Genomic DNA, 24,099 nt, shown 5'->3' on the forward strand with positions numbered 1-24,099 from the left:
GGGCTAACAAAGAGCGGGGTCTTAAGAGAAGATCGTCGCAGGTAAATCGAACCCGAACCCGAACCCACAGGTAGGCACGACTCCATGGGCCGAACAGTTTTTATGGCGACAAGCGAGACAAAAGACGACCAGCAGCGTCCACGAATGCGCTTGGCCAGCAATAAAAATCCATGTCTTCAGTGCGTTTCTGGAATTCTCCGCGACTAGAACTGTGAAACTCTAAAATGCTAACGAAGCTGCTGAAGATCAGCTGCACTTCGAGGCAGTGCACCTTTGCCAAGCCCTTCGAGGCGATGCCGGGACCACGCGGCCCTTGGGGTTTGGGGAATCTCTACAACTATATGCCAATCATTGGCTCCTATTCCTTCCTGCGGCTGCATCAGGCTGGGCAGGACAAGTACGAGCGATACGGAGCGATTGTAAGGGAGACCATGGCCCCAGGACAGGACATCGTTTGGCTGTACGACCCCAAGGACATTGCCAAGTTATTGAACGAACGCGACTGCCCCCAGCGACGCAGTCATTTGGCCCTCGCACAGTACCGCCGCCAGCGTCCGCATGTGTACAAGACCACGGGTCTGCTGCCCACCAATGGTCCGGAGTGGTGGCGTCTCCGTTCACAGCTGCAAAAGGAGCTGAGTGCCCCGAAGAGCGTAAGGAACTTCATTCCCCAAGTGGATGGCGTGACACGAGAGTTTTTAACATTCCTGAGGGAATCATCGGACGATGGAGATGCGATCGATATGCTGCCAAAACTAACAAGATTGAATTTGGAACGTAAGTGGAGAACGATTCGATTAATCTATGTTTGTAATCTGAGAATCCCTTTGCAGTTACTTGCCTTCTCACCTTTGGTGCTCGCCTGCAATCCTTCTCGCCAGAGGAGCAGTCTCCCCAGTCCCGATCCACACACCTGATGCACGCCGCCGAGACCACCAACAGTTGCATTCTGCCCACAGATCAGGGCCTGCAGCTGTGGCGCCTCATGGAGACGCCAAGCTATCGGAAGTTGCGTCAGGCACAGTCCTACATGGAGAGCGTGGCCCTCAAACTGATGGAAAGCTCCTCCTCCGAGCAATCTTCCCTGATCTCCACGTACCTACAGAACCCAGAGCTCGATCGCAGCGATGTGGTGGGCACTGCGGCGGATCTCCTTTTGGCTGGGATCGATACAACCTCGTATGCCTCTGCGTTCCTGCTCTACCACGTGGCTCGGCATCCTGAGGTGCAGCAGAGACTCCATGCGGAGGCCAGAAGAGTGCTGCCCGATCCCGATCAGCCGCTCTCTGCGGACGCTCTTCGCACAGACATCACCTACACGAGGGCAGTGTTGAAGGAGTCGCTTCGCTTAAATCCCATTTCCGTTGGCGTTGGACGAGTACTCAACCAGGATACGGTGCTCAGTGGCTACTTTGTGCCCAAAGGGGTAAGGAGAATCAGCCCATCTTTAAGGGTTCCCTAATGAGATTCCATCTTCTCCAGACCACAGTTGTGACTCAGAATATGATTGCCTGCCGCTTGGAGCAGCACTTTCCGGATCCCCTCCTCTTCCAGCCCGATCGTTGGCTCCAGCAGCGCAATGCCCTCAATCCCTACCTGGTGCTGCCCTTTGGGCATGGAATGCGCGCCTGCATAGCCCGCCGTTTGGCTGAGCAAAATATCCATGTGCTGCTCTTGCGGGTAAGAGCACGACCATCGATCTTTGATCGTTTCCCAAAATTTGTTAGTCAAACGATCTCTTCTTATACGATTTGCATTTTCCAGCTGCTTCGGAACTTTGAGCTAATCTGGCGGGGAGGAACGGATGCGGACTTGGATGTCGTCACGCTGCTGATCAATAAACCAGATGCCCCCGTGATGATCGAACTTCGGTCGCGTTCGAAATGATTTGCAAGTCTAAAAAGTACGTGGAGTCTTTTCTTCAGTTGAGTTCAGATCAGTTTTAAATAAATTGTTTATTTTAATTAATTATTATAATTAGTGTAAATCATATAACTAGATCTTGCATCTTATGTGATTGAAAGGCTGCGGGTGTTTTGGTCTAATTACTAAGGAAATTCATTCCAGAAAAATTCATCCAAATGGTGTCTAGGGGTTCCAAAGGTTTAAAGAGAATAATTCCAAGCCGTACCGAGGGGCGATGCCGCAAGACGCGCCACTTGTTAAACATAATACTCGACAAAAAAGACAGCTGTGTGGGCCCACAAGGGTTGCCTCTGCCTCTCAGAGTAGGGTGCTGTGGCTTGTTTATATAAATTTCTTCGAGTATTTTTTTCTTCTAATTTGTATAGGAGTTCTAATGGAGGTGTGACAGCCCTGGTGGACAACAGCATATACACGCGTATAGTATGTGGTGACTAAATATTCAGTTACAATGTTTTAATTATAGATATACTCGTATTTCATTTGGGATTTTTAAGTGTATATGGCTCTATAAAAGTGGTCCGACTAAGCCCCCATCTGTCTGTCTCCGTGTCCGTCTCTACTTCTGTCTCACGCCCAGTGAAAAACTATATAAACTACTACCTGTTTCGCTCACTTTCATGTCAAAAATATATATCGTTGAGGGAGGGGAAGCATTTAGAGCCTCCATCCTATATACTGTGATACACTCCTATCCGTACCATTTCTATTCAGATCTAACCTATAAGGACTTTGGTTGTTTGCCGCACTACTCGCTAGGATGATTGGTGAAAAAATACATCTAAATATACAATACAGGTCCTCGGGTGGAGCTGCTCCTTTAGCTATGGTGAAAAAAAAATGTTTCATCTGTTCGGCCAGAAGACATCTTTTCCAGGAAGCGGTTCGAGTCGTCGAGTCTCCTGCGAGTATGGCTGTCGTTGAATATGTGTGTTCGATGAGAGGATGAGATATGATTCTGCCCTCCATTTCGTCCGTGTTCTGCTGCCCCTCCAGTCTGGAGTTCCTTACAGTTCCAGCAGCAGAACCTCCTCATGCTAGAGTATATTAAGCAGCGACGAGTCCATCATCCGATCATCGTACAGACTCAGGGTCTTACTGGCCCTGGCCTTTCGCACCGATGGGGGCACATCGCCAGGGGTCTTCACACGCTCCGCGGGATCCCTGAGCCGCTCGCTGCTCCCTCGGCCACTGAAAACCTCCCGGAACACCTCCAAACTATGCTGGCGGCGCATCTGTTGCTCCGTGGGAAGTCCCTGGCCTTGGGTCTGGCTAGTCACCAGAAGGGAGTTTGTGCGCAGGTGACCCGGACGTCGTTTGGAGGAGGGTCGCGTCAGGGTCTGCAATTCGTTCCCATGGCTCAGGATGCAGTTGTTGTTCGTGGTTGTGGTGCTGCTACTGCTATTGATGTGCTTAATGAGGCTGCTGGACAGAGATCGGGGCACAATATGGGCGGGAGTGCCACTCCGCTGCTCCGCGCTCCGCAACTGCACGGGAATGGGCTTATTATCCAGCGGTTGACGGGGGCTCAGGTCGAGATTGTTGGGTCGTCGCATGCCGCCCCCCGCTTTTAGTGCTGCCACCAGGTTCGACTTCTCCTCCCCCAGCTGCAGTTGGCGGCACAGCTCCTCTGCGTGCTCCTTGCGGAAGAGCTTCTTGTGGATGAGCGCACGGACTCCGTGCCAGCCGCGTAGCTTGTGGTCCGTGTTCTGCTGTTTGGGGAATCCCTGCCCCAGGCTGGAATTGGTGTTGGTATTCTTCTGGTGGTGATGTGCAGGGGGGCCTCCGCCGCCTGGCGGCAGCAGCTCCTCCACACCAACATCGTGCTCCAGGCAGGATAGGCTGTTCTCCTGGGGCTGCGTCTGGAAGCTGTGCTTCTTGCTTCGTTCCACGAGCACCGGCGGCGGTCGCAGTGGCAGTGGCGCTAGATTCCGCTCCTGGCAAGGATTCCTACCCTGGTACGGCTGGAGCTGTTGTTGCGTGTAGCTCAAATGATTCTTTTCCGTCGGCAGCTGCTGGTTGGGCGGTGGCTGGAGCAGTCCGGCCGTGTCCGAGTTCATCTGGTGATGCACTGCAGCTGCCGTCGTCGTCGTTGTTGTCAGATTTACCTGCTCCAGAGATGTGGGCGACGCCAGGTTGTTGGTGTTCAGCAGCGGACTGGCCGGCTGGGCCTGTAGGCGTGGCTTTAGTCCCGACATCTCCTGCATCCGCTCTTCGGCGCACAGCGACGTGAGCCTGGCATCCGCATCGTGGTCCCAGCAATCCTCACAGGTGTCCCGCACCACTTTGGCCGCTGCACCGCCTCCCCAGCCGGCGGGAAAGAGCGGTCGGGCTTTGTGACGCACCACCAGCGCCTGCATCTGGTCGAAGCTGGGGTGGGATCCCACCTCCTGCTCGTATGGGGCCTTGTAGGGAGGCGTCATCTGTCCAGCGGCATAAAAGTCAGCGCAGCGAGCGGACACTTCCCAGAGAACGAGTCCGAGCGCATAGACATCCATCTGTTTGAGGGACGTCTCGCAGTCTCGCAGATTGACGGCTCCCTCCAGGAGCTCTGGGGCCATGTAGCGCAGCGTTCCCACCTCATTGATGCTCTTCGTCTCGGCCATGGCCACCTCGCCCTTGTACTCGTACTTGGACCCAAACACTTTCAGAGCAAAGCCAAAGTCTGCAATGCAGCACGAGAGATCGGCCTGGACAAGGACGTTTCTCGTATTGATGTCGCGATGGGCCACGCAGGGTTTGTGCTGGTCCCCCAGCCGCAGTTCCGTGTGCAGGTGGGAGATGCCTCGCGTGATGGAGCGTAGCATGCCGCAGCATTGGGAAAAGTCCAGGGTGTTGGCTATCAGCCAGTCCTGAAGGCACCCCAATGGAGCCAGCGATAGCACCAGCTGGTACTCCATCCGTCCGTCCATGGTGCAGCGCTCATCGTATCCTAAAAGAGTAAAATACCTATTAAAATGGAGCTGTCGCACCTCCCAGTGGTGGTTTCTTACCAAAGTAACTCAACAAAGCCGGACAATCCATCAGGGGCAAACCGTATATATTCCTCTCGTTCACATAGTACTGATGATGCTCCTCGGGATAGATCTTTACAGCCACCTCCTGGTCGTGCAGCAGACCCTTCATGACAGTCCCGTACTTTCCACTGCCTAGCATTCCAATTAGATTCATGTTGTCCACATTTCGCAGATTAGAACTGTAGCCTGGTCCCGACGGTGCCAGAGGGGATTCCTCTGGCTCCGGCTTCTCCTTGGGCCCCCGACAATACTGCACAGCTAGGAAGATGCCAATCATGATGGCAGTGACTCCTCCAGCAACGCCCAGCATTGTGCTTGCCAGGAAGGACTGGTGCTGCTTGGTCGTCGCCAGATTGGTGAGCGGGGAACGGCCATCGTTGGAGCCCAGCTCCAGGGGTGCGGGTTCCACCACAGAAAACTTCGTATTGCACACATCTCCCGAACAGCAGCAATAGTACAATGAGCTGGTCCTCGACGTGGGGGCTGAGCTGGTGCACTCCGACGGATTGCAGATGGAGTTTCGATCAGTGTTGTCCTTCCAGCAGCCTGTGGATTGAGCAATCGATAGATTTATTGGGATGAGGTATGTCTCTTTGTCTCTTTGGACACTCACCTTGCTTGAGTATTCTCGTGCTATTCAAGCTCTGATTCCACAGGGTAAAGCAGAAGGTGTATCCCTCGGAGCAGCTGCGTCTGTGCGGCTCGTTGGGAATTGCACTGGGCTCGAGCTGCTGCTCCAGCAGCTCCCCGCTATTGTCCTGCTCGGAGTCATCGTCGTGCAGGGAGTTATCGTTCTCCATGTAGCTCATGCAGCTGTACTGCCGACTGGGAACAGGAGCTATCCGAAAGATAGAGAGAGAGAGAGAGAGAGGGTTCCATTAGAAGATACAATGGAATATATAACATCGATCTATCGAATACTTACAGCTCCTGGCTAAGGAGACCAGGGCCACTAGCAACCAGCTCCATGTAAATCGATTCATTTTGGAAATCCTCTTATAGCTTCCTTATGGTGCCTGTCTTTAAGGTCTATCGATTCTATCGATTCGGTGCCACAGCACTCCAAATTTACGGCATTTTGTGAGTGAATAAAACTGCTGAAATATCGAAAATGTTTTATAAATATTGTTGTTGACGCAACAATAAGAATTATCAATAGTCTGCGATCCAGTACGATCCCTCCTCATTCCCCGCTAGCCCTCCTTCCCTTGGCTTGTGTAACAATATGCGATGGGAGTTTGCAAGTTCAGCTACTTTATCAAGCCGTGGGCCAACCGATAATGCCGGACCCAGATAAATTCTAATTCCAACCAGCGCCTATTACCGAGTGTCGTCTTACGCTCACGCTCACGCTCCCCCACACCCACAATTCCAGTCACTGGAGGGAACGCGGCTGCACTTTGGAACCCATTCGGAACCAGGCGCCGCCTGTCTATGCAATACCATTTCGAATGGAGACGACCTCGACTAGGGGATACCCAAATCCAGAGGGATTGGCAATAGATTGGCACAGTGCTGATATGTCCCTAGGGGCCCAGGGTAAGGGGTAAGCAAGTCTCCTCTTCTTTCGCTTCCTCTTTCTTTCGTCTCCCACTCGAGACGCTGATTAGAAAATTTTGCAAGCATTAATTATGTGGATGGTTGAGCTTATTACGTTCTCCCACTGTATATAGAGTATAGAGTATGTTGTCCTCTGTGTGTGTGTGTGTGTATGGTGAGTGATTTGCATTGGGCCGACATTTGGGTTAATTGTGGGTGACGGAGCATGAAATTTCCAGCGAGATAGGAATATTTTGTCCGATAAGGAGGCTTGTATACGATTATAAAATCGCTCCCCAATAAGCTACTTTTTAGAGCTTTCTATTCATACTCTTGGAATTCAATTAAAGAATGAAAAGCTCTACCCCTTTCCCGTCCTTAGATCTGAGGACCTACAAGAGCTGCTCGTAAGAAGTAAGAGAAGTAGTTTAGGGACTGGGACTTCGATTAAGATCTACCGTGATGAAAGGCAATTTAAATTTGCGTTACTTTTCCTGCTCTCAAGTCTCGAGATTCCAGGAGTCCCTCCTTTGGACTTCTTGGACGTGGGTACACCAAACCACACACCACACGAATTGAGTAAAACGAGATCTTTGGAGTTCTGTGCGCTCTCTCTCATTGCCCAACTTTTGTTTCTGTTTTTGCACGTTATCGCCCCAGAGTGAGTCCGTCCCCCCTTTCGTTCAGCACGCATCGACCGGCTAGCTTCTCTCACCCCTCTAGCGCAGGCGCAGACACCAAAGAGAGCAGAGCAGCAACTCTCTGCCGCGCCAAAACAGGTTCTGCTGGCGCTGTCTCAAGTGGGGCTGGTGATTGTCAGCTAAGGGGAGCGGTAGTGCGGGGTGGTTCGAAGAGCCGCCGGGTGCTCCCGCACGATAGCCGACGGCGCCAGTTAATTGCAAATGCTGCTGGCCACCCTATCCAACGGCGGGGTATATCTGATTCAAAAGTGGTTAAGAAACACTTTTAACTACTGTGACCGCAAAAGGGTATGCAAGTGTCGGTGAAACTCTGTTCTCTATGCGCTGTGTTTATTCTCGTTGCTGCTGCATTTGTTGTTGGGGCCTGATTAACTTTTTGCGTGTGCTTTTTGTCCATGTCCACGCTTTGGTGTGTGTGAGTGTGTGTGTGTATGAGTGCGTGAGAGTGTTTCGGGGTTCATCTTCGTTTGACCAAGGTAAATAAAAGGGAAGGTAGCCCCGGTTACCCAATTATCTCGTTACGTGAATCTTTGCACGCAGCCAATTTGAGAACGCCTCACCCTCTATTCAATATGCATTGGTTTGGCTGCATTTTTCAATTGCGACATTCGAACGAAGACTGACTACTGACGACGCGATGCGACATGCAAAATCAATGCGAGACACAAAAGTGCAAGCAAGACAGCAGCAGCAACAACGATAATGGCAAAGTGAATGTGAATGGGTCTCAGGGGTCTGCTCTTGTTGACTCCTCTCTCCTCTCTTCGCTCTATTTGCCAGGGTGGGTGGCCGTCGCCGCCAACTGTCTGTGAGAGTGTATTATGTGTGTATTATGTGCGCAGAGACGACTAAAAAAATTGATTTTTCCAAGACATTTTTCTCGAGTTGTTTGCGGAAAAACTTGAACGTATCCACAAACTGGAAAACTTTTTGCTGCACCTGCACTTACACTCGGAATTCAGAGCATGCTCTTCCCCACTGCAGTTGCACTCAATAGAGATTTTCCGTAGTTTTATTAACTAATTTTTTGCACTGAAGAAAAGTAACACACTAGCCGCAAACTTTATTGGTGGGGCCCCGGCGCCAGTCGCGTCTGCTCTCCGTCGCCGTTGTTGGCTTTTGGGGCTTTTTATGGGGCTTTAAACTAGTTTGCTGGATGGCCGCGCCGACGTTTGCCGCTCGATGTTCGTTTGGCCGCCTTCGCCCGCTCGAAGTAAATGAATGCGGGAGCCACTGCGTTCGGCCTGTCTCTGGCGTCGTTGTCGTCGTTGTCGTATCTGGTCTTGCTCTTGCTTTTGCTCTCTCCGAATGCCATTCGTTTGGGGCTGAAGAAACAGGCATGCGTGTATTTACGAAGCAGCGTGGAATGACAGAATCAGCGATTGGGGCGTGAGAGAGGAGAGCGTGAATTCGAGTGTGAGCGCAACATTTTCGGGAGCAGCTGAAAGAGAGCTTTAAAGCACTTGTTGAGCATGTTTTTCTTTCGCATTTTGGCTTTTATTCAACGAGATTCCATTTAACCCTACTGCGGCAGGGGGTGGGCGGGCAGCACTTGGCCCACACACTCCCCGAATCCGATGCGCAGGCCGTTCTTCTCACAGTGACCCCGGATAATGACCTCGTCGTAGTCCTGCAGGAACTTGCGGCTCTTGCCGCCCGGCAGCTCCACATTCTTAGTGCCCTTCCAGCACAGCTCCAAGAGGGAGCCATACGAATCAGGCGTCTCTCCACTTATTGTGCCGGAGGCCATCAGATCGCCAGGTCGCAGGTTGCAGCCGGTGACCGTGTGGTGGGCAATCTGCTGCAGTGGCGTCCAGTACAGATGCTTGAAGTTGGACTTCGAGATGAGGGCCTCGTTCTGATCCGAAGCTGGAAGTAAGAACGAAAGGATCCCCACATCAAGCCCAGTACTCAGGACTCTCATCCATTTGGTACCTACGTTTCAGGGAAACCTCCAAATTGATGTCAAAGTTGAAGGGCACGCTCTGGCGCAGATACGGAAGGACCTCCGGCTCCTGGGGGAAGTTGTCCAGCAGGAACGGCTTCAAGGCAGCCGTTGGCACCACCCAAGGCGATATGGTGGTGCCAAGGTTCTTCGCCGTGAATGGCCCCAGTGGAACATATTCCCACTTCTGGATATCCCGGGCACTCCAATCGTTCATCAGGGTGAAACCAAACACATTCTTCCAGGCCTCGTCCACGCGGATGGGTTCACCCAACCGGTTGCCGGGACCTCCAATGAAGAAGGCCATCTCCAGCTCAAAGTCCAGCAGACGGCACGCCCCGAACACAGGCTTCTCGGCGCCCTCGGGCAGCGTCTGTCCCAGAGGACGACGGATGGGTGTCCCAGAGACGACCACAGAGCTGGCCCGACCATGGTAGCCCACTGGCAGATGCCGCCAGTTTGGCATGAGGGCGTTATCCGGACCACGGAACATGATGCCCACATTGGTGGCATGATGGATGGACGAGTAGAAGTCCGTATAGTCCCCAATCTGGGCGGGCAGATGCAGGCTAATCTCTGACTGAGCGATGATTGCACTAAAATGGAATACAAAATTTTGTTAAGGGTAGCGAGAGCTTTTTTCAACTGTTCTTTTCTTACGCTTCCTTAAGGTCCACATTCTGATCCAGTTCCGAACCCTTCTGCAAAAGCTTCTGAGTCTGTGTCCTTACCACATCCCAAGCTTCGTGGCCCAAGCCCATGAGGGCGTTCAAAGTCTCCGCCTGCAAGCTCGCTTGCACGGTGGGTGGGTATAATTGGGAGACAGCTTTCAGGTCGAGGACATGTTTTCCTATGGCCACGCACAACCGATGAGCTTTCTGTTGACCAGAGAGAGAGAGGGAGAGAGATTTTAATTACGATATTCAGACACCATATGAGGTCTTATCAGAGCTAGGATGGTACGATGTGTTTTATAAGTTATTTTGAGTTGAGATTAGCATATTGTTTTCCTAAACAAACTTGTTTGCCGGATGATGTATGCAAATGTTATGCCCCAAAGTGGTTTCTGTTCTAGAACGAAGCGAAATCTAGAACTGGCTCAAAGGCACATGGAAAATGGTTGAACTTGAGAAAAAACCAACATATGTATATCTTTAATATTTTCCATGGTTTTAATGGATTTAATCATTTGCAGTACTCACATTACTTTGGGTGGAAAATACAGCATAGGGCAGGTTCTCCAGAGGGAAATCGCTTCCCGCTGGCACTGGCACGAAACTCTGGGGCATCTTTGAAGCACTAAAACTGGAGAACTTTGGAAGGTGGGAGCGGATCAGTAGACTGAAACAGACGACCAGCAATGTGCGCGGAGCCAGAGCGAACAAGAAAGAACGAATGAGCGAGCTCCCCTTTAAGATCCGCCTTATATATGTTGAGTGCTCTCCAAACAGATCTAACGCGTTTCTCTTAACGAAACCAAGCCCCCAAACGATTAAGAGAAATCACATGAGAGATTGAATGAAAAGAGAGTTGTTTTCTGCGCTTTGGTTACTTTTATTTTGATTTATCATTCGTTTATATATATATATATATAATATATCCATTTATAATTATATTTTTATGTTGGAATAATTCTTGTTTTGCTCTTGTTTTGGGATCTGCACATACATATACAATAATTTAAACATACATTAAATGAGACTCATGATATATATATACCAATATCTGATCTACACATAGTATATCTCTTGTACTGGATAAACTTAGTTAAAACACATTTAAAATACAATACATACATATGTATAATATATATCCTTTATCTTTGATCTGATTTATCTCTATTTATATTGAATTGACAAACGATTCGTGTTCTTTTGTTGTTCTATATGATTTGTCTGAGTTGTGTACATGGAGTGGTCTCGAATCCCTTCTCTGACTTTTCCTATACCTTCCTTTGGACTAACAGAATTTGAAAGAATATGGGAACTCATAGAAAAGAATAGGCAGTCCAACATTTGTAATTGAGTTTAATTGACTTTTTGGATATGGGAAACTAAACTCCAACTAATTCGTTTATACGTATTTAATTCTCTAGACGAGTATATAGCACAGTTCGATAATTGGACTAGATACGATCTAAGGATGTGGGGGGTCCCCAGATCCTCTTTCAGTTTCTTCTTAAGTAACAAGCACAGGTCTCTCTATAAAGGTACGCATGGCCATAGATCAACGTCTCTATACGAGTATAGTAGGTAACTTTTCTCTCCGCAAAATAGATCAAACGATTAACATAACGAATCAAACGGAACCCTCTCCTTCTTCATCTTCCTGATATGTTAAGATAGCGTTCGATTAACCATTCAACAGTATTTTCCAACAGTAAATATATGTATATCGTTTCATAGGTATTATGTGGGTTTATGGGACCGTGTTCCGTGTTTTCTGGTGGTGCGTGTTGTGGTGGTACATATAGATATTCAAATATTGTATACTTATAGTTTTCTTGAATCTTTTTCGATTTTAATATCGGTTTTAGATATAGTTTTCCAAAAAAAAAAAACAAACGCTCGCATTAACAGGTTTCGATTATATGAAAATTTCCAACACTGGCCCACACACTGGGATAACGGTTAACGTATAACAGTAACGGAATGAAGAATCGGAAAAGGAACAGCTAGTAACACTTTATAGATACATACAAACAAATTTACATTCAACATTGAACTCTGATGATCTTTCTTGACTCGTTTCGCGGTCTCCTTGATATGCTTTTTGTATGATCTACCATTATCATTCTATCCTGAGAACCGCTTACAAATCATCGCCCAAACGATGGATCTCATCCAGCATAAAGTCCACATCCGCCTCGTTGACGGCAGCCGATGAGATGATCGAACGGAAGAAATTGGGTCGTCGATCGTCAGGCTGATAGCCCACCATCAGACTGCCCTTTTGCATCATGCGTCCTTTGATAATAGGACAGAGCTGCAGAGAGATCATGGGGGTTATTCCACCATACCTTTGGATATCTTTGAGTAGAGCTTACCTTTCCCAACTCTGTCTCCTTTCTGGCATCATGGGGCACTCCCCGCAGCCGCTTGGGCACATACCAGAACGATACATTGACGCACTCTGGCTCCAGGATCAGATGGAAGCGATCGGACTGTGCGCGAATGCGCTTCAGCTGGTATTGGACCAACTCCATCAAGCGGTCCTGCTGCTGTTCGAAGCCCTCGGTGCCCTTGGCGCGCCACTGCAGCCACAGCTTGAAGATGTCGTTGTGGCGTCCGCACTGGATCACCTTGTCTCCAGTGTCGTAGCTAATGTCATAATGCTTGTCGGTCATGAACAGATACTCCGCCGACATCTGGTTGCAGCTGATGAGGAGGCCCTATAGAAAGCAAAATCGATATTGAATGGAATCCTTTTCGTCCTTTCTCTTTCCCTCTGGCCATAAGTCAAGTTGAAATTTTAATTAAAATTCCCGCCTGCCAAAAGACGCAACTGTGACCGATGGCAACATATTGCAATGAATGTAAAAAATCGGAGGAAGGACGGACTGAAGGAGGGTGACTTGGCGCATTTGGCCCCCGAGCCACCAGGGTTGTCAAAGATTTCAGTACGCTTTTCATTGTGTGTGCGACAACCCCTGTCTGTCTGTCTGTCTATCGGTCCGTCTGGTCTCGTTCGTTGTTTGGAATGAAGAATAACAAGTAATTGTTCGAAACACAATTGGAATTCTTTGCACAAACATTGTTCAATGTGTATCCAAAAGAATGTCGGGTATCGTTCTGGGGTTGTGGGGCAGGAAAATGGTACTTTAAATATGGGGTTGTGCTGAAAAAGTCAAGGAAATTGTTGTATTTGTATACGATATCGCCTTCATATCATATCCCAAGCCAAAAGGATTCAGAGATGAGCCTTAAACCCGTCTATAGCTCTCCAAAATGAGGTGCTCATAGTTTGTGTAATTATAAAACCCAAAGAAACTTTTTTTATCTCCTCCACATTATCCCCGATAAATTTTTTTATAATCTCTTTTTTATTTATTTATATTATAGATCTACTTACATCCTCCTTGAAATGAATGGTCGAGCACTGCAGTAGGGCTCCCATCAGTTTGTGTGGATTCCAGGTGACCGAATCGGCGCTGCAAAAAGTCAAATCATATTCGTAAATAGACATTCAATTACGAATTACAAACAATTAACACTAAGCTGCCACACTGTGGCAGCTAGCGCTACCCACCCCATCCCACAAGCCCCGCTGTGCGACAAATGGGAAGGTCTCTCCACGGCAAGTGCCATAAATTGTGGCAATTTCAGGCCGCAGCACTTTAATTGAATTCAAAAGCGAGAGACACAACCCTCGGGGCAAGGACTCGGGGAGGTTTGACAGCTAAACATCCCTGGGGGAGCTATTTACAGTTATGTGGGTGCGCCACAGCTTGCTGCCTGCCTCCCAGCCTCACCCGGTGGGTGTGTGGGTGGGTGGGTGTCTATAAACATGATCCTTATGGAGTGCCTGGAAGTGTGCTTCAGGTTTTTGTGCCCTCTACTGGTGGGAATTCGAGGGTATATTGGGTATAGGAATCTTCTTTGCAACCAAAGTATTGGTTTATAAAAACAAGAAAATATAATGCCCCCTACAATTTTTGAGATATGGAACTGTAATTTAATAAATGGATCCAGTTTTTATCCACCTAAATATCAAATGTCATAGTTGTGGAATAAATATTATAATTACGAAAGACAAGTGACTTATATTATCCGTGCCTTTAATCACAGAAGAAACGTGTCATAAGTAATCTTTTAATCTCTTTATGAATATAAGTTATCCATCCATAACGTGGATCATATAAGCACTCAATAGATCCCCGAATTGGGTAACCGCATAGTCGATACAGCCTTCAATAAAGCCCGAACTTTCTTTCTTCCCGCATATGTTTTGTGATTGAGCGGCGGCATGTGGCGATTGGGCTAAAGATGAGATTTCCCTTCAATTGTTTTAAGAAACTTCTTTCAAACTGAAACTCAGCGAATTTAAGAGGTTCCCTCATCCTCTGCACCCAATAAAGGACCATTAATCAGGGCTCTGTAAGCCCCCAAAATGCCGCAACGCAACTTGTCAGCTGTATGGGCATTTTAATGATTAATTCGCATTGAGAGCCTTTCAATTAAGAGCCTCAATTTGCATGCCACAACGACGCTGGCATTAGGAGCCATTATTGTGGGTGATGGATGGATGAAAGATGGGAGGAGGCAATCAATTTGAAAGTGTTTTAAGGAGGCTAAGGCTAGGCTGTTCCTGCTTGACCGCAGTCTGTCAATACGAACGACAGCTGCACTTGCCACATTTGCCTAAGCCCTCTCTTAAGGCGGAGTCGGAGTCGGAGGTGGGACTGGAGATGGATTCAGGAATGGATTCAGGACAGGAATGGGTCTGGTGCTAAAGTGCATTTCAGGTTTTAACTTTAAAATTAAAAATTCCTCTCCTCGGGGATGAATCACTTTCCCTCACTCTGCCACTCGCCCAGCCATTGCCATTCGCATTGTTTGTCGTAATTGTTGCGTAAGTAATGCCCACCCATTCATGCCCATGCCGTGCCACCCCCTGGAGGTCGCGGGTTGGTAGAACACGGGTTGAATCAAAATCCACTTTGTTCATTTGTTTGTCTGGCCCAAAAATGCACTCGGCACTCGGCTCTGGGTCGTTGTAATCCCTGTAAGCTCTGAACACCTGATGGAGGCACTAAATGACAAATTGAGATTTTTCCCACATGTTGAAGTTGATTTTCTGCACGAGGGGGAGACGACTCGGCCGAGAGCTGAGCGATGCGGGCCATTTGGGAGCATTTAGATTTAAATTCATCCTACAAAAAACCCAAACCCAAGCGGAGATTTCAATTTGTGTTTTGACTTGGCAAAAGATGAGGGTGCCCCAAGGCACACGAGTTCCTGCCACGAAGGATGATGAATGAGCTTGACAATTGCTTGGGACAAAAGGGAAGCGGGCCCAGAGGATTGTCGAGGAACTTCTATGAAGTGAAAGGATATGATATGAGCTCTGAGGAAGTCTGAGGAACAGTCTTTGACCTCTTGAATTTCTTCTACTTACCGCTCAACGCCAGTGAATCTGGGATGACGATGCTTGCGAGACATCAACAGACCGCCGCCCCAAGCAGCCTTTAAAAGAAACAGAAACGATTCTCATTTGAATATCCCAACCGCTATCCCCCCGTGAAGAATACTCACATCGATGTGCATCCAGCAGTTGTACTTCTCGCAAATGTCCGCAATGGTATTGATATCATCGAAAGCCCCAAGGACAGTGGTTCCAGCGGTGGCATTGACAAAGAAGGGTATGTCGCCCTTGGCCTTGCGCTCGAGGATCAATCGCTCCAGCTCCGAGGTAATCATCTTGCCATTCTCATCCGAGGGCACCACAATGCAGTGGTCGGTGCCCAGGCCGCAGACGGCGGCGCATGACTTGATCGAGTAATGGCACTGGTCCGAGGTGAACATCGCCAAATTTCCGGGCAATCCCCGAGAGCCATGCTCCTTGTAGTTGGGGAACATCTTATGCCGGGCCGCCAGGAAGGCGTACAGATTCGAGATGGAGCCACCGGGCGCCAGGATGGAATCGCCGCCGGACCAACCGATGATCTCGCGCATCTTCGTCAGCACCACCGTCTCCATAAGAATGAACACTGGGGCGATCTCGTATGTGAACATGTTGGTATTGGCCGTGGCCGTCAGCCACTCGCCAGCCATGGAGATCAGATCGAGTCCATTGGACAGCTGATTGAAGAAGTGTGGATGTCCTGAGGGGTTATACATAAGAAAAGAGGTTATAGCTCCAATAGCTCTATTGGGGGATATGTTGTGTCGCCTGTTGGGTGTTTAATGTGGCTGAAAATACTTTCCATTTAGCCATGGCTGTCGCCTCCGTCTGTCTGTGTCCCTAAGCTGACAGCAGATGTGTCTGGCAGCTGTGCTTCCATCGCCAGGAGCTTCCTCCATCACCCCCATTCCTCCTTTCCGGCAGCATTCTGCCACAGTTTTTTTGTTTTATTAAAAATATATTCGAGGGCTGAAACAAAGGCCAAAACGAAGCAGCACGGCTGACTGGCCTCGAATGGAAGGCCGCCAACGCCAGCGTCAGGGCCAGTGCCAGCCGCCACGGAAGTGCATATGTTCAAGGGCAGACGCCACTCACACACAAGGTCCTGGTGGCCAATCGATGGAGGCTGGATCTTAGTTTTTTCGTGCTGTAATCCCTGTACTTTTCTCTGACTGAAGAGCTCTATAAATTGCTCATTTATTGTAGCTAATTGTAGGACTTTGGACGGAGCTTCGATTTGTGGGGGAAAAACTCCCACGAAGAACCAGAGAATGCTTTCAGAGAAGCATCAGGAAGCTGTCCGTCTGTCCCCCTGTTCCAGCTTGAACCCTTCGGCGTCTGTCAGTTCACATCTTGAGTGCCATAAGTCGTGTGATTAAAATCCCATTGCCCACAAGGCTAAATCCACCCAAACACACACACACAGAAGGATACAAGGAAACAAGGACTCTGCCAGAGCGTCGGCATTCAAACATTTCAATTTGCGCAGGAGTCACCCTCGACCCAGACAGCAGCAGTAGCAGCAGTAGCAGCAGACAGCAGACGGCCAGGACTTTGGGCACAGGACTGAGGAGGCAGTCATTCATTCGCATCAAAGGATCAGGAATGCAGCGAGTCAGAAAATAACAACGGATTTTGATTAAAGCTCCCCTGTTTTTATGGAGGATGATGTTGTCGTATCAGGTTGCTGCCGCCGCGTCTTCCCTGCTTTTTGACAGGGCGCACATTATGTGAGATTAAGGATCATAAATGGGACTCTTATCGGAGTCTGGCGGAATGGTAGAAGATGCAAAAAAGAGGAGCTCCTTAAAGAGAAGAATTTTTCTCGCTTTTCTGAGGAGTCCCCATCCTAATTATTCTCCTTTCCCAAAAGTTTCCCATGCAATCTATGTTTATTCAGCGGGCAGACTTGATTGCGTACACTTTTAATTCAATTTTTAGGCACACAAAAGTCAGTAAACCACAGGGGGAAGGAGGATGCCAGAGCAAGTCCCATTTCCTGCAACCAAATCGCGGAAGCAACGCCTGCTTCCGAGACAAGGCCACAGCTTCCGGGGGTTGGTTTGGGCAGGAGTACGAGGGGTTTGTATAGTAAATACGCTTATTATCGATACTCCAAACACAATTGCGGTCACGTGCGGCGAGAGACATAGACACAGGACACACAGGAGCTGCCCCTGGCATTAATTTTCAATGAAATGAAATCAGCAAGGACATTCATCGTATACCAACGCACAACAACAACAAAAAAAAGGAGAGCCGAAACGTGCGAATGACTTTTGGCTGCGAAAGCCAAAAGGGAAAGGAACCCTTTCCCTGATTTATGATTGATGGCAGCCCAAAGGGACTACGAGTGTTTTTGAAAGGTGTAAACCAGCTTTGGGCCATGGCTCAATGGGCCATAAAATGGCTTTGTCTGACGCTTCATCCTGTGTGTCTGTCTGCCTGGCGGAAGAGTGCCATCAATATGCTAATGTGCTTATCTAGAAGGCTGCACACTTTGTGTCATAATGCGACCGCATCGTCCGGAGGCACGCGTCCGACAGAGGACATATGCTAAGCAGCAACAAATTTGATTAACCCGCGACTGGGCAAACACGGGAGAGACCCGATAAGGATTCAAGAGGATTCACGGGAAAAGATATAGCCAAACTCACCCGTCTTCACTTGGTACTTCAATGTGGTGGCACAGTCCTCGATCAACTGCTGCAGCGGCAAGGCCCGATCGGGCACCTCCAGGTCCAGCAAACGCTTCAGGTCCTCTGGATGATGGAAATCCAGTACCTTCTCATTTCGATCATTGGTGGCCTTTACGAAATCCAATAGGACATCGACTACCTTCAGCAGGAACTCCTGTGTCTCCGGTCCGGCAGACACTGTTGTGGGCATGAGATCTGATAAAAAAGAGCGAACATAAAAAAGGAAAGGAAAATGTGAATGTGAATGCTTATCGGGAAATATGAAAAGCGTGTGCCCCCGCTTCTGCTGACAGGCCCTCGCTCTTATCATGATATATGGCTATTATTATGGTCATGATTTAAGGGGAGTCCAAAGCGGGATCCTCCGGGGGCAGACTGAGATTCATAACGAGCTTTTTATGGTCATCCTCCAAGGGGTGGCGCAGGGCAAGGCCAGCACCCAGCTGGTGGTCGTGTCCTTCGCGTCATCCTCCAGCGGTGGCTGCAATTAATTTCTAGGGCTTTGTGCGGGGACTTAAGGTCTGGCCACTAAGCCACCAGGCAAATGGGAACAGTAGCTCCCCGGGAATCAATTGGAAAACTTAACGTTGCGGATGATTACCAAATGTAGAAGAAGCAGGAAGAATGGAGCAGGGAGCAGCAGGAGCAGGAGCAGCAGTCGCTGCACGACAAATTGTAGCAATTTTGAACATTCCTCGAGTTTACGGCAAAAAGTTAAATAAAATTTAATGTGCTTGACTGCCTCGATGGCCAGGCTGTCAAAGGCAGCCGCCCACCCTTCGGACTATCCATCTCTCTTCCTCCCTGATCCTGCAGAAGGAGCAAGCATTAAGCACAGACGCTTCACACACGACCAGGATTTCAGTGTGTCCTTCTCAGGCGTGCGCAATATCCTGTGACTAAACGGTTTATGTTTGTTGGGTTTTCAATTTGGTGCACGCGTCTGGCTGCCAGGGAGAGTCCTGGTCTTGGTCCTGGTCCTGTGCCTGGGCCTGGGCCTGGGCATGGTGGTGGCTTCTCCTTTGACTTCTGCCGTGCGTCTGTTTGTCTCTCTGTTTGTCGGTCGAAAATCTGTTACAAGGCAACAGTCGGCCCGCTTTCACGCTCCACCAAAGCCAAATGCACACATGAAAACAGGAGCAGAAGCCAAAACAGGAGCAAAAACAGCCGAAACACGGTAGTGTAGGACAGTGTGCATAGGCCATTTATCAAGGACACGAGTGTTCTGGACAGCCCAGCTCCTTGTCCATGTCCTTGGCAGACCTCCTGTTTTGTTTGCCTCGCAGTCGTAGTGTCGGTTTAACACTCATTTATTATTTGCTCGGCCAAAAAGCGATTTGTGTGCAGCTATGCCAGGATGGAGAAGGAGGAGGACCAATGTTTGCCAGAATTATTACTAGTAAATGGTTTTGGCAGACAGACAGGACAGTGCGGTTCATGGGTATAACTTGGGGAGAAATGTTATGGGCAGAGAGCTAGCCATTTGTAAACCATTTAGAGGTCGATTTTGGCTACCTAAAGAACATTCCGAAGAGGAAAATGAATAAGTATTTGAAAGCAATAAACAAAGGCCTCAATTTTGGAGATTAATAGTTTCTTCTACTGTTTCTTACAACTGTAAATAATTACTGGTGTGGGAAGCTACTTAAATAGATGCAATGCTCATATGAAAATATTTGGAATATCTCCCAATTGGTTATACCATGGAAAAATAAATCGCAGAAAATATAAATTAAATTCCTTTCTTGTAACAATATATATTATTTATATTTTATTTATGATATTTAGATGTAGCTAGACTCCGATATACATCAAAATCTTAATTTCATGTGATAGTATTCCGAGCTCCGAGTCTCTGTCTTGATCTTGTACGTAGGCTGCCTTTTGAATCCGTACCGTTGGCTATGTTTAATAAAACCAGGTCAAAATTGACAGTTCCATTTAAAAGTTAGGCATATTGTGATCAAATCATGCCTAGAACTTGTTCTTCTACCATCGCGTTTTATCTAATTTAACAATAAACCAAATCCATCGTAGGGGAAAAATCAAAACATCCGTGTCATGATTTTGGACAAGGATTGGCAAGACAAGAATGCTTCGATAAACTTAGTTCAACCTTTGTTGATTAGGTACCATTCATTGCCAATGCATAAAAGTGCTTAAGCGAATTCAGTACTGGACGTCCTTGGCGGCAGAGTGAATCTCGTGGGGATAGTCCAAAAACGGTTATTGTACCGGAAAAAACGATTGCTGTACGGGATTGGGTATTGCAATTCCATAACATAGAAGCATTGAGGAAATTTAAACTCCAATTACGAATTGTACTTTTCAACGATAGTCCGAACTGTCGAGCATTGCCCCCCTCATCAGATTTTTTGAGCAAAAACTTAGGCTGATGAAGCGCTTTTTAGAGGTACTTGCTTCTGAGGGCCAAAATAACTGCGAAAATAGGTTAGAGAATATTTGTAAAAACAATTAAACCATTTTCAATGTTATCTTGTTGATCCTTCACTATTAGGCTACGAATACAAAAGGCAGCCCTCGTATGGGTAGCACCGTTATCTCGTGCTATACTATCTAATAAGTGTACGAAATGTTGATCCATTGCATGTTATATAAGTGTAAGTATTCCTCTTATATTGCCAAGATATAATAAAGATTTTCAAGATAAGCTTATATCCTTTCGAATCCTATAGACTTGTACTATATTATTTTATATCATATCATATCATAGTACTCCAAATTCTATTCCAGTATACAAAAATTCTTATAAGTATCTTAAAATTTGAATTACTTTGTAAATTGTACTCACCATATGCCGTAAGTTTGCCCGTCCTTTCGGACAGTTTATACCCGTTCGGATTGAGCGACATTTTCTCCTCTGCAATGGTATAAAGAAAGAGAAAACGATTCATTAATAAAGGGAGGAGTACCAGATGAAGGCCCTCTCGTAGTAGGCGGCAAATGATGTTCGGACAAATGAAGTGAATAGTCAATGTTATGCAATCGGAGACCCTTAAGGGTAGGCCCTAAAGAGAAAGAGCTCTGGCCACTGAAAGCAGGTGTTACATAAATCTGCCTCCTACTACACTCTCCCTCTTCTAACTAGAAATTGCATAATCGAGGAGAAGCAAACAAACAACCTTCGAAAATTTGTCTAGAGTGTGAAAATGCAATGAGTGAGTAAATAGATAGAGGATTTTCGGTAGTGGAAGGGTGGCGGATGGGGGCCATATAGACAGAAGGACAACTGAAGGGCAATGGTGGAGTGTGGGTGGTATACACACTGATTTCATATACCCCCCCTCCCCGTGGAACGGTGTCCCTCTTCCCATTGGGACGCCTTCTGCTATTGCGCAGTGAGCGTTAAGCAAATTTCCTCTGTTTTTCCTCGATATATATATATATATATAGATATGCATATATGTTTGTGTATATGCAAAAGTGTACATAGGGATACAGACAGCGCGACAGCTTCAGTTAATGGAGAACACCTTAGAGGGTGCCAGGAGACTTATGTAACCACGGTTGCCATACAAAAATTCGCCAAATTCATTCGAAAGTCGCCAAAATGATTATCTTAAGTAATCCATGGTTCATGGTTAGTGGTTCATGTATATTTCTGTCACTCACACTGCCTTTTTTCCCATAAGGTCTCACAAACCTTTTAGTTAGTCACACTCAAGTCTAGTGGAACACAATCATAGGCAAAAAAAATCGCCAATTTCATTCAAAATGAGCCAACAAGCAAAAAAAAAGTCACTAGTTTCGGCGAAAAATCGCAAAATGTGGCAAAATCAGAGCCAAGGAAAGCCAACAACGATTTCAGTATGGAGGGAATGTATTTGTCTGAGGAATCTTACCGATTATCCTGCGGATATCGTCGATGTATTGCCTTAGATAATTCACTTTGGCTACTGTGGCGGTGCCAACGATGTGAAGGACGAAAGAAATGTGCGAGAAATGAGGTGGAGAATCGAGTCTGGTACGAGTAGTAGTAGTATCTCTGAGATGGATCTGCGAGGAATGCGAATTGTTTTGGTGCTGGCTCTACGTGGAATCTAAGAGGCAATCTACACAACTTACATAAATCCTTTCAAACGACACTCACAATAAAAAAAAATCTTTCACTTTTGATTAAATGAAAACACACGCGCGTGGGACGGAGAAAATACTCGACTGAATATGGGGGATATATAGAACTCTGATAAATATACTATTTTATTTATATTTCTTTTGAAATTTGCAGTTTTCAGCTTGGGATCTGAGGACAGCAGCCTACACTCGCTGACGATCTGTGGAGCTATGAGCCTTGGCATGCGTCTGTGGCGCCTACGAAGCTTTTCTGTTCGTTCAACAAAATGGCTGCCCACACAAACACACAAGCACACACACACAGATACACCTAGGGAGCTCTTGCATAACCTTCGCCAACAGCGCGAGATGAAGAGCTGTTTGGCGCTCTCTCTCAAGGCTCTCTGTGTATGGGTATGCCGCTCGTGACGTCATTGATTTTTGGGGCAACCATCTTTGTTGAGCTGATGGCGTGGGCGGAGCTACAGCAGTGGGCGGGCACCAGATACACACACGGAAAAAGGAAAAGCCAAATTATGTGCGCAGGACTGCGGAGGCGGAGGCGGATGGGGAGTCCAGGCCTCCTCCCTCTGTCCCGTGCCCTTTCTCCTCCTGTGACGTGGCAGAATGAAAAGCTAATTAACAAACTAATTTCTGCCACTGTTTCTGACATTTACAATGGCCCCCACAACGCACAACTTTTTATGAGAGTTGGTCCTCACGAGCATCGAGGGAAAGCAATCTAAGTCTCCATAATTGCTGTTGCTGTTTGTCGGCCCCGTATGTAACACATTTTCTGCCTACATATAGTATATACTATACATATACCATATACATTTACTATATAATCGTGTTACTATATGGAACAAGTCTAAATTTGGGTCAAAGCCCGCCCCTTCCACAGGAAAATATCTTTATCTAGTTGGGAAATTGCATTATTTTCAGCTGAACAAATTTCGTAGGATACTTTCGAGGGTCGCACACATACAAGCCCACTTTTGAGCGCGCATATAGGAGAACACTTATGTAATTGGGTGTGGTAGGAGGTGGGTGAAAGGAGGGCGGTGCGAGAAAATGCGGGGAGTAGCAGATGGGGGTGGGCGGGGGCCTAGCGAAATGCCAGATGACGTCCATCAAGCTGCCTGGTAAAGCGAAAAAACAACGAGAGATGTGAAAATATTTGCCCTCAGAGTGGGGGCCATCAGCATCATCATCATCCCTCCAGAGCTCCTCCCACCTCCCTCTCTTATCTGACAGCAAGCAGCATCTGCTGCTGCTGGAGGAAAGGATTTGCAAAGGCTTCTAGGAGGAACTCGTGCGTCATCCCCATCGATGCGGAGGCGGCGATGCCACTCGATAAGTAACTTTTTAAGTAACTTTGCTTTGCTTCATTTCTTTTCACTCTTTTCACTCCATCCCATCCCCAACATAAACCCAAAGAGGTTTCTCTTATACTTACCATTATGGGGCCATAAGATGCTAAAAATTCTTGGTTAATGTTTAAAAATTGAATACTGACTCATAAAGATACGACTATAATATTGTATGGTTAAAACTTTATCCAGAACTAAAACACGATCATTTTTATTCGCAATCGAAGCTTTTCTACGTAGATAAGTGCAAGACAGTCGCAGCATGATGAAATTATACAGGGTGGTCCTTATTTTAGGGCTTACAACAGCAAATACAACAGCAAACTTCATTGTGATTGGATGTCATTTTAATTTGAGAGTATAATTAAGACCCGAAAGAGGGTGACTAGACCTTGGACTACTTTGTATAATTTCATCATGAGCTAGCAAATAAGATAATAAATGAGCTTTGACCTCTAAGAAAATCTGATTTTGCAACCCAGCAATTCAAACGCTCACAAACGATGTCGCACACGAGTCAAATGCGAGACTTAACCCGACAAATCCCTCGTATTTGGATCTGGAAATTATACAAATGTATTTTTATACCCGATACTCAAAATGAGTATTGGGGTATATTAGATTTGTGGTAAAAGTGGATGTGTGTAACGTCCAGAAGGAATCGTTTCCGACCCCATAAAGTATATATATTCTTGATCAGCATCA

At 47.3% G+C, this 24,099-nt stretch overlaps 4 protein-coding genes across 6 annotated transcripts; 1 reads left to right on the top strand and 3 right to left on the bottom strand.

Moving 5' to 3' along the window:
* Positions 1 to 167: 167 nt before the first annotated feature.
* LOC108152978 (cytochrome P450 302a1, mitochondrial) lies at positions 168 to 1,968 on the top strand. The gene is made up of 4 exons (XM_017282705.2): positions 168 to 777; positions 834 to 1,426; positions 1,483 to 1,680; positions 1,765 to 1,968. The coding sequence occupies exons 1-4, from the start codon at positions 225 to 227 to the stop codon at positions 1,885 to 1,887; spliced, it is 1,467 nt and encodes a 488-aa protein (XP_017138194.1). The 5' UTR covers positions 168 to 224; the 3' UTR covers positions 1,888 to 1,968.
* LOC108152977 (bone morphogenetic protein receptor type-2) lies at positions 1,937 to 8,413 on the bottom strand. 2 transcript variants are annotated; one of them, XM_017282703.2, is made up of 5 exons: positions 8,130 to 8,413; positions 5,866 to 6,034; positions 5,554 to 5,778; positions 4,917 to 5,486; positions 1,937 to 4,855 (listed from the first exon to the last, which is right to left on the bottom strand). In XM_017282703.2, exons 2-5 carry the CDS (start codon positions 5,921 to 5,923, stop codon positions 2,961 to 2,963), a joined length of 2,748 nt encoding a protein of 915 aa, XP_017138192.1. In that variant the 5' UTR covers positions 5,924 to 6,034; positions 8,130 to 8,413; the 3' UTR covers positions 1,937 to 2,960. The 2 variants fall into 2 exon arrangements, with proteins under 2 accessions (XP_017138192.1, XP_017138191.1); XM_017282702.2 differs by having other exon boundaries at positions 5,866 to 6,037.
* Positions 8,414 to 8,655: 242 nt separating this feature from the next.
* LOC108153607 (fumarylacetoacetase) lies at positions 8,656 to 10,515 on the bottom strand. Its single transcript, XM_017283703.2, has 4 exons — positions 10,328 to 10,515; positions 9,786 to 10,003; positions 9,120 to 9,721; positions 8,656 to 9,049 (listed from the first exon to the last, which is right to left on the bottom strand). The coding sequence occupies exons 1-4, from the start codon at positions 10,412 to 10,414 to the stop codon at positions 8,703 to 8,705; spliced, it is 1,254 nt and encodes a 417-aa protein (XP_017139192.1). The 5' UTR covers positions 10,415 to 10,515; the 3' UTR covers positions 8,656 to 8,702.
* Positions 10,516 to 11,389: 874 nt separating this feature from the next.
* LOC108153388 (glutamate decarboxylase) lies at positions 11,390 to 22,252 on the bottom strand. 2 transcript variants are annotated; one of them, XM_017283363.2, is made up of 9 exons: positions 22,034 to 22,252; positions 21,811 to 21,964; positions 20,760 to 20,828; positions 17,906 to 18,142; positions 15,380 to 15,948; positions 15,243 to 15,310; positions 13,197 to 13,275; positions 12,172 to 12,516; positions 11,390 to 12,110 (listed from the first exon to the last, which is right to left on the bottom strand). In XM_017283363.2, exons 3-9 carry the CDS (start codon positions 20,818 to 20,820, stop codon positions 11,937 to 11,939), a joined length of 1,533 nt encoding a protein of 510 aa, XP_017138852.1. In that variant the 5' UTR covers positions 20,821 to 20,828; positions 21,811 to 21,964; positions 22,034 to 22,252; the 3' UTR covers positions 11,390 to 11,936. The 2 variants fall into 2 exon arrangements, with proteins under 2 accessions (XP_017138852.1, XP_017138851.1); XM_017283362.2 differs by lacking the exon at positions 21,811 to 21,964.
* Positions 22,253 to 24,099: the final 1,847 nt, after the last annotated feature.

The sequence above is a fragment of the Drosophila miranda genome, chromosome XR (assembly GCF_003369915.1).
Source record: "Drosophila miranda strain MSH22 chromosome XR, D.miranda_PacBio2.1, whole genome shotgun sequence".
NCBI classification, from domain to species: Eukaryota; Metazoa; Arthropoda; class Insecta; order Diptera; family Drosophilidae; genus Drosophila; species Drosophila miranda.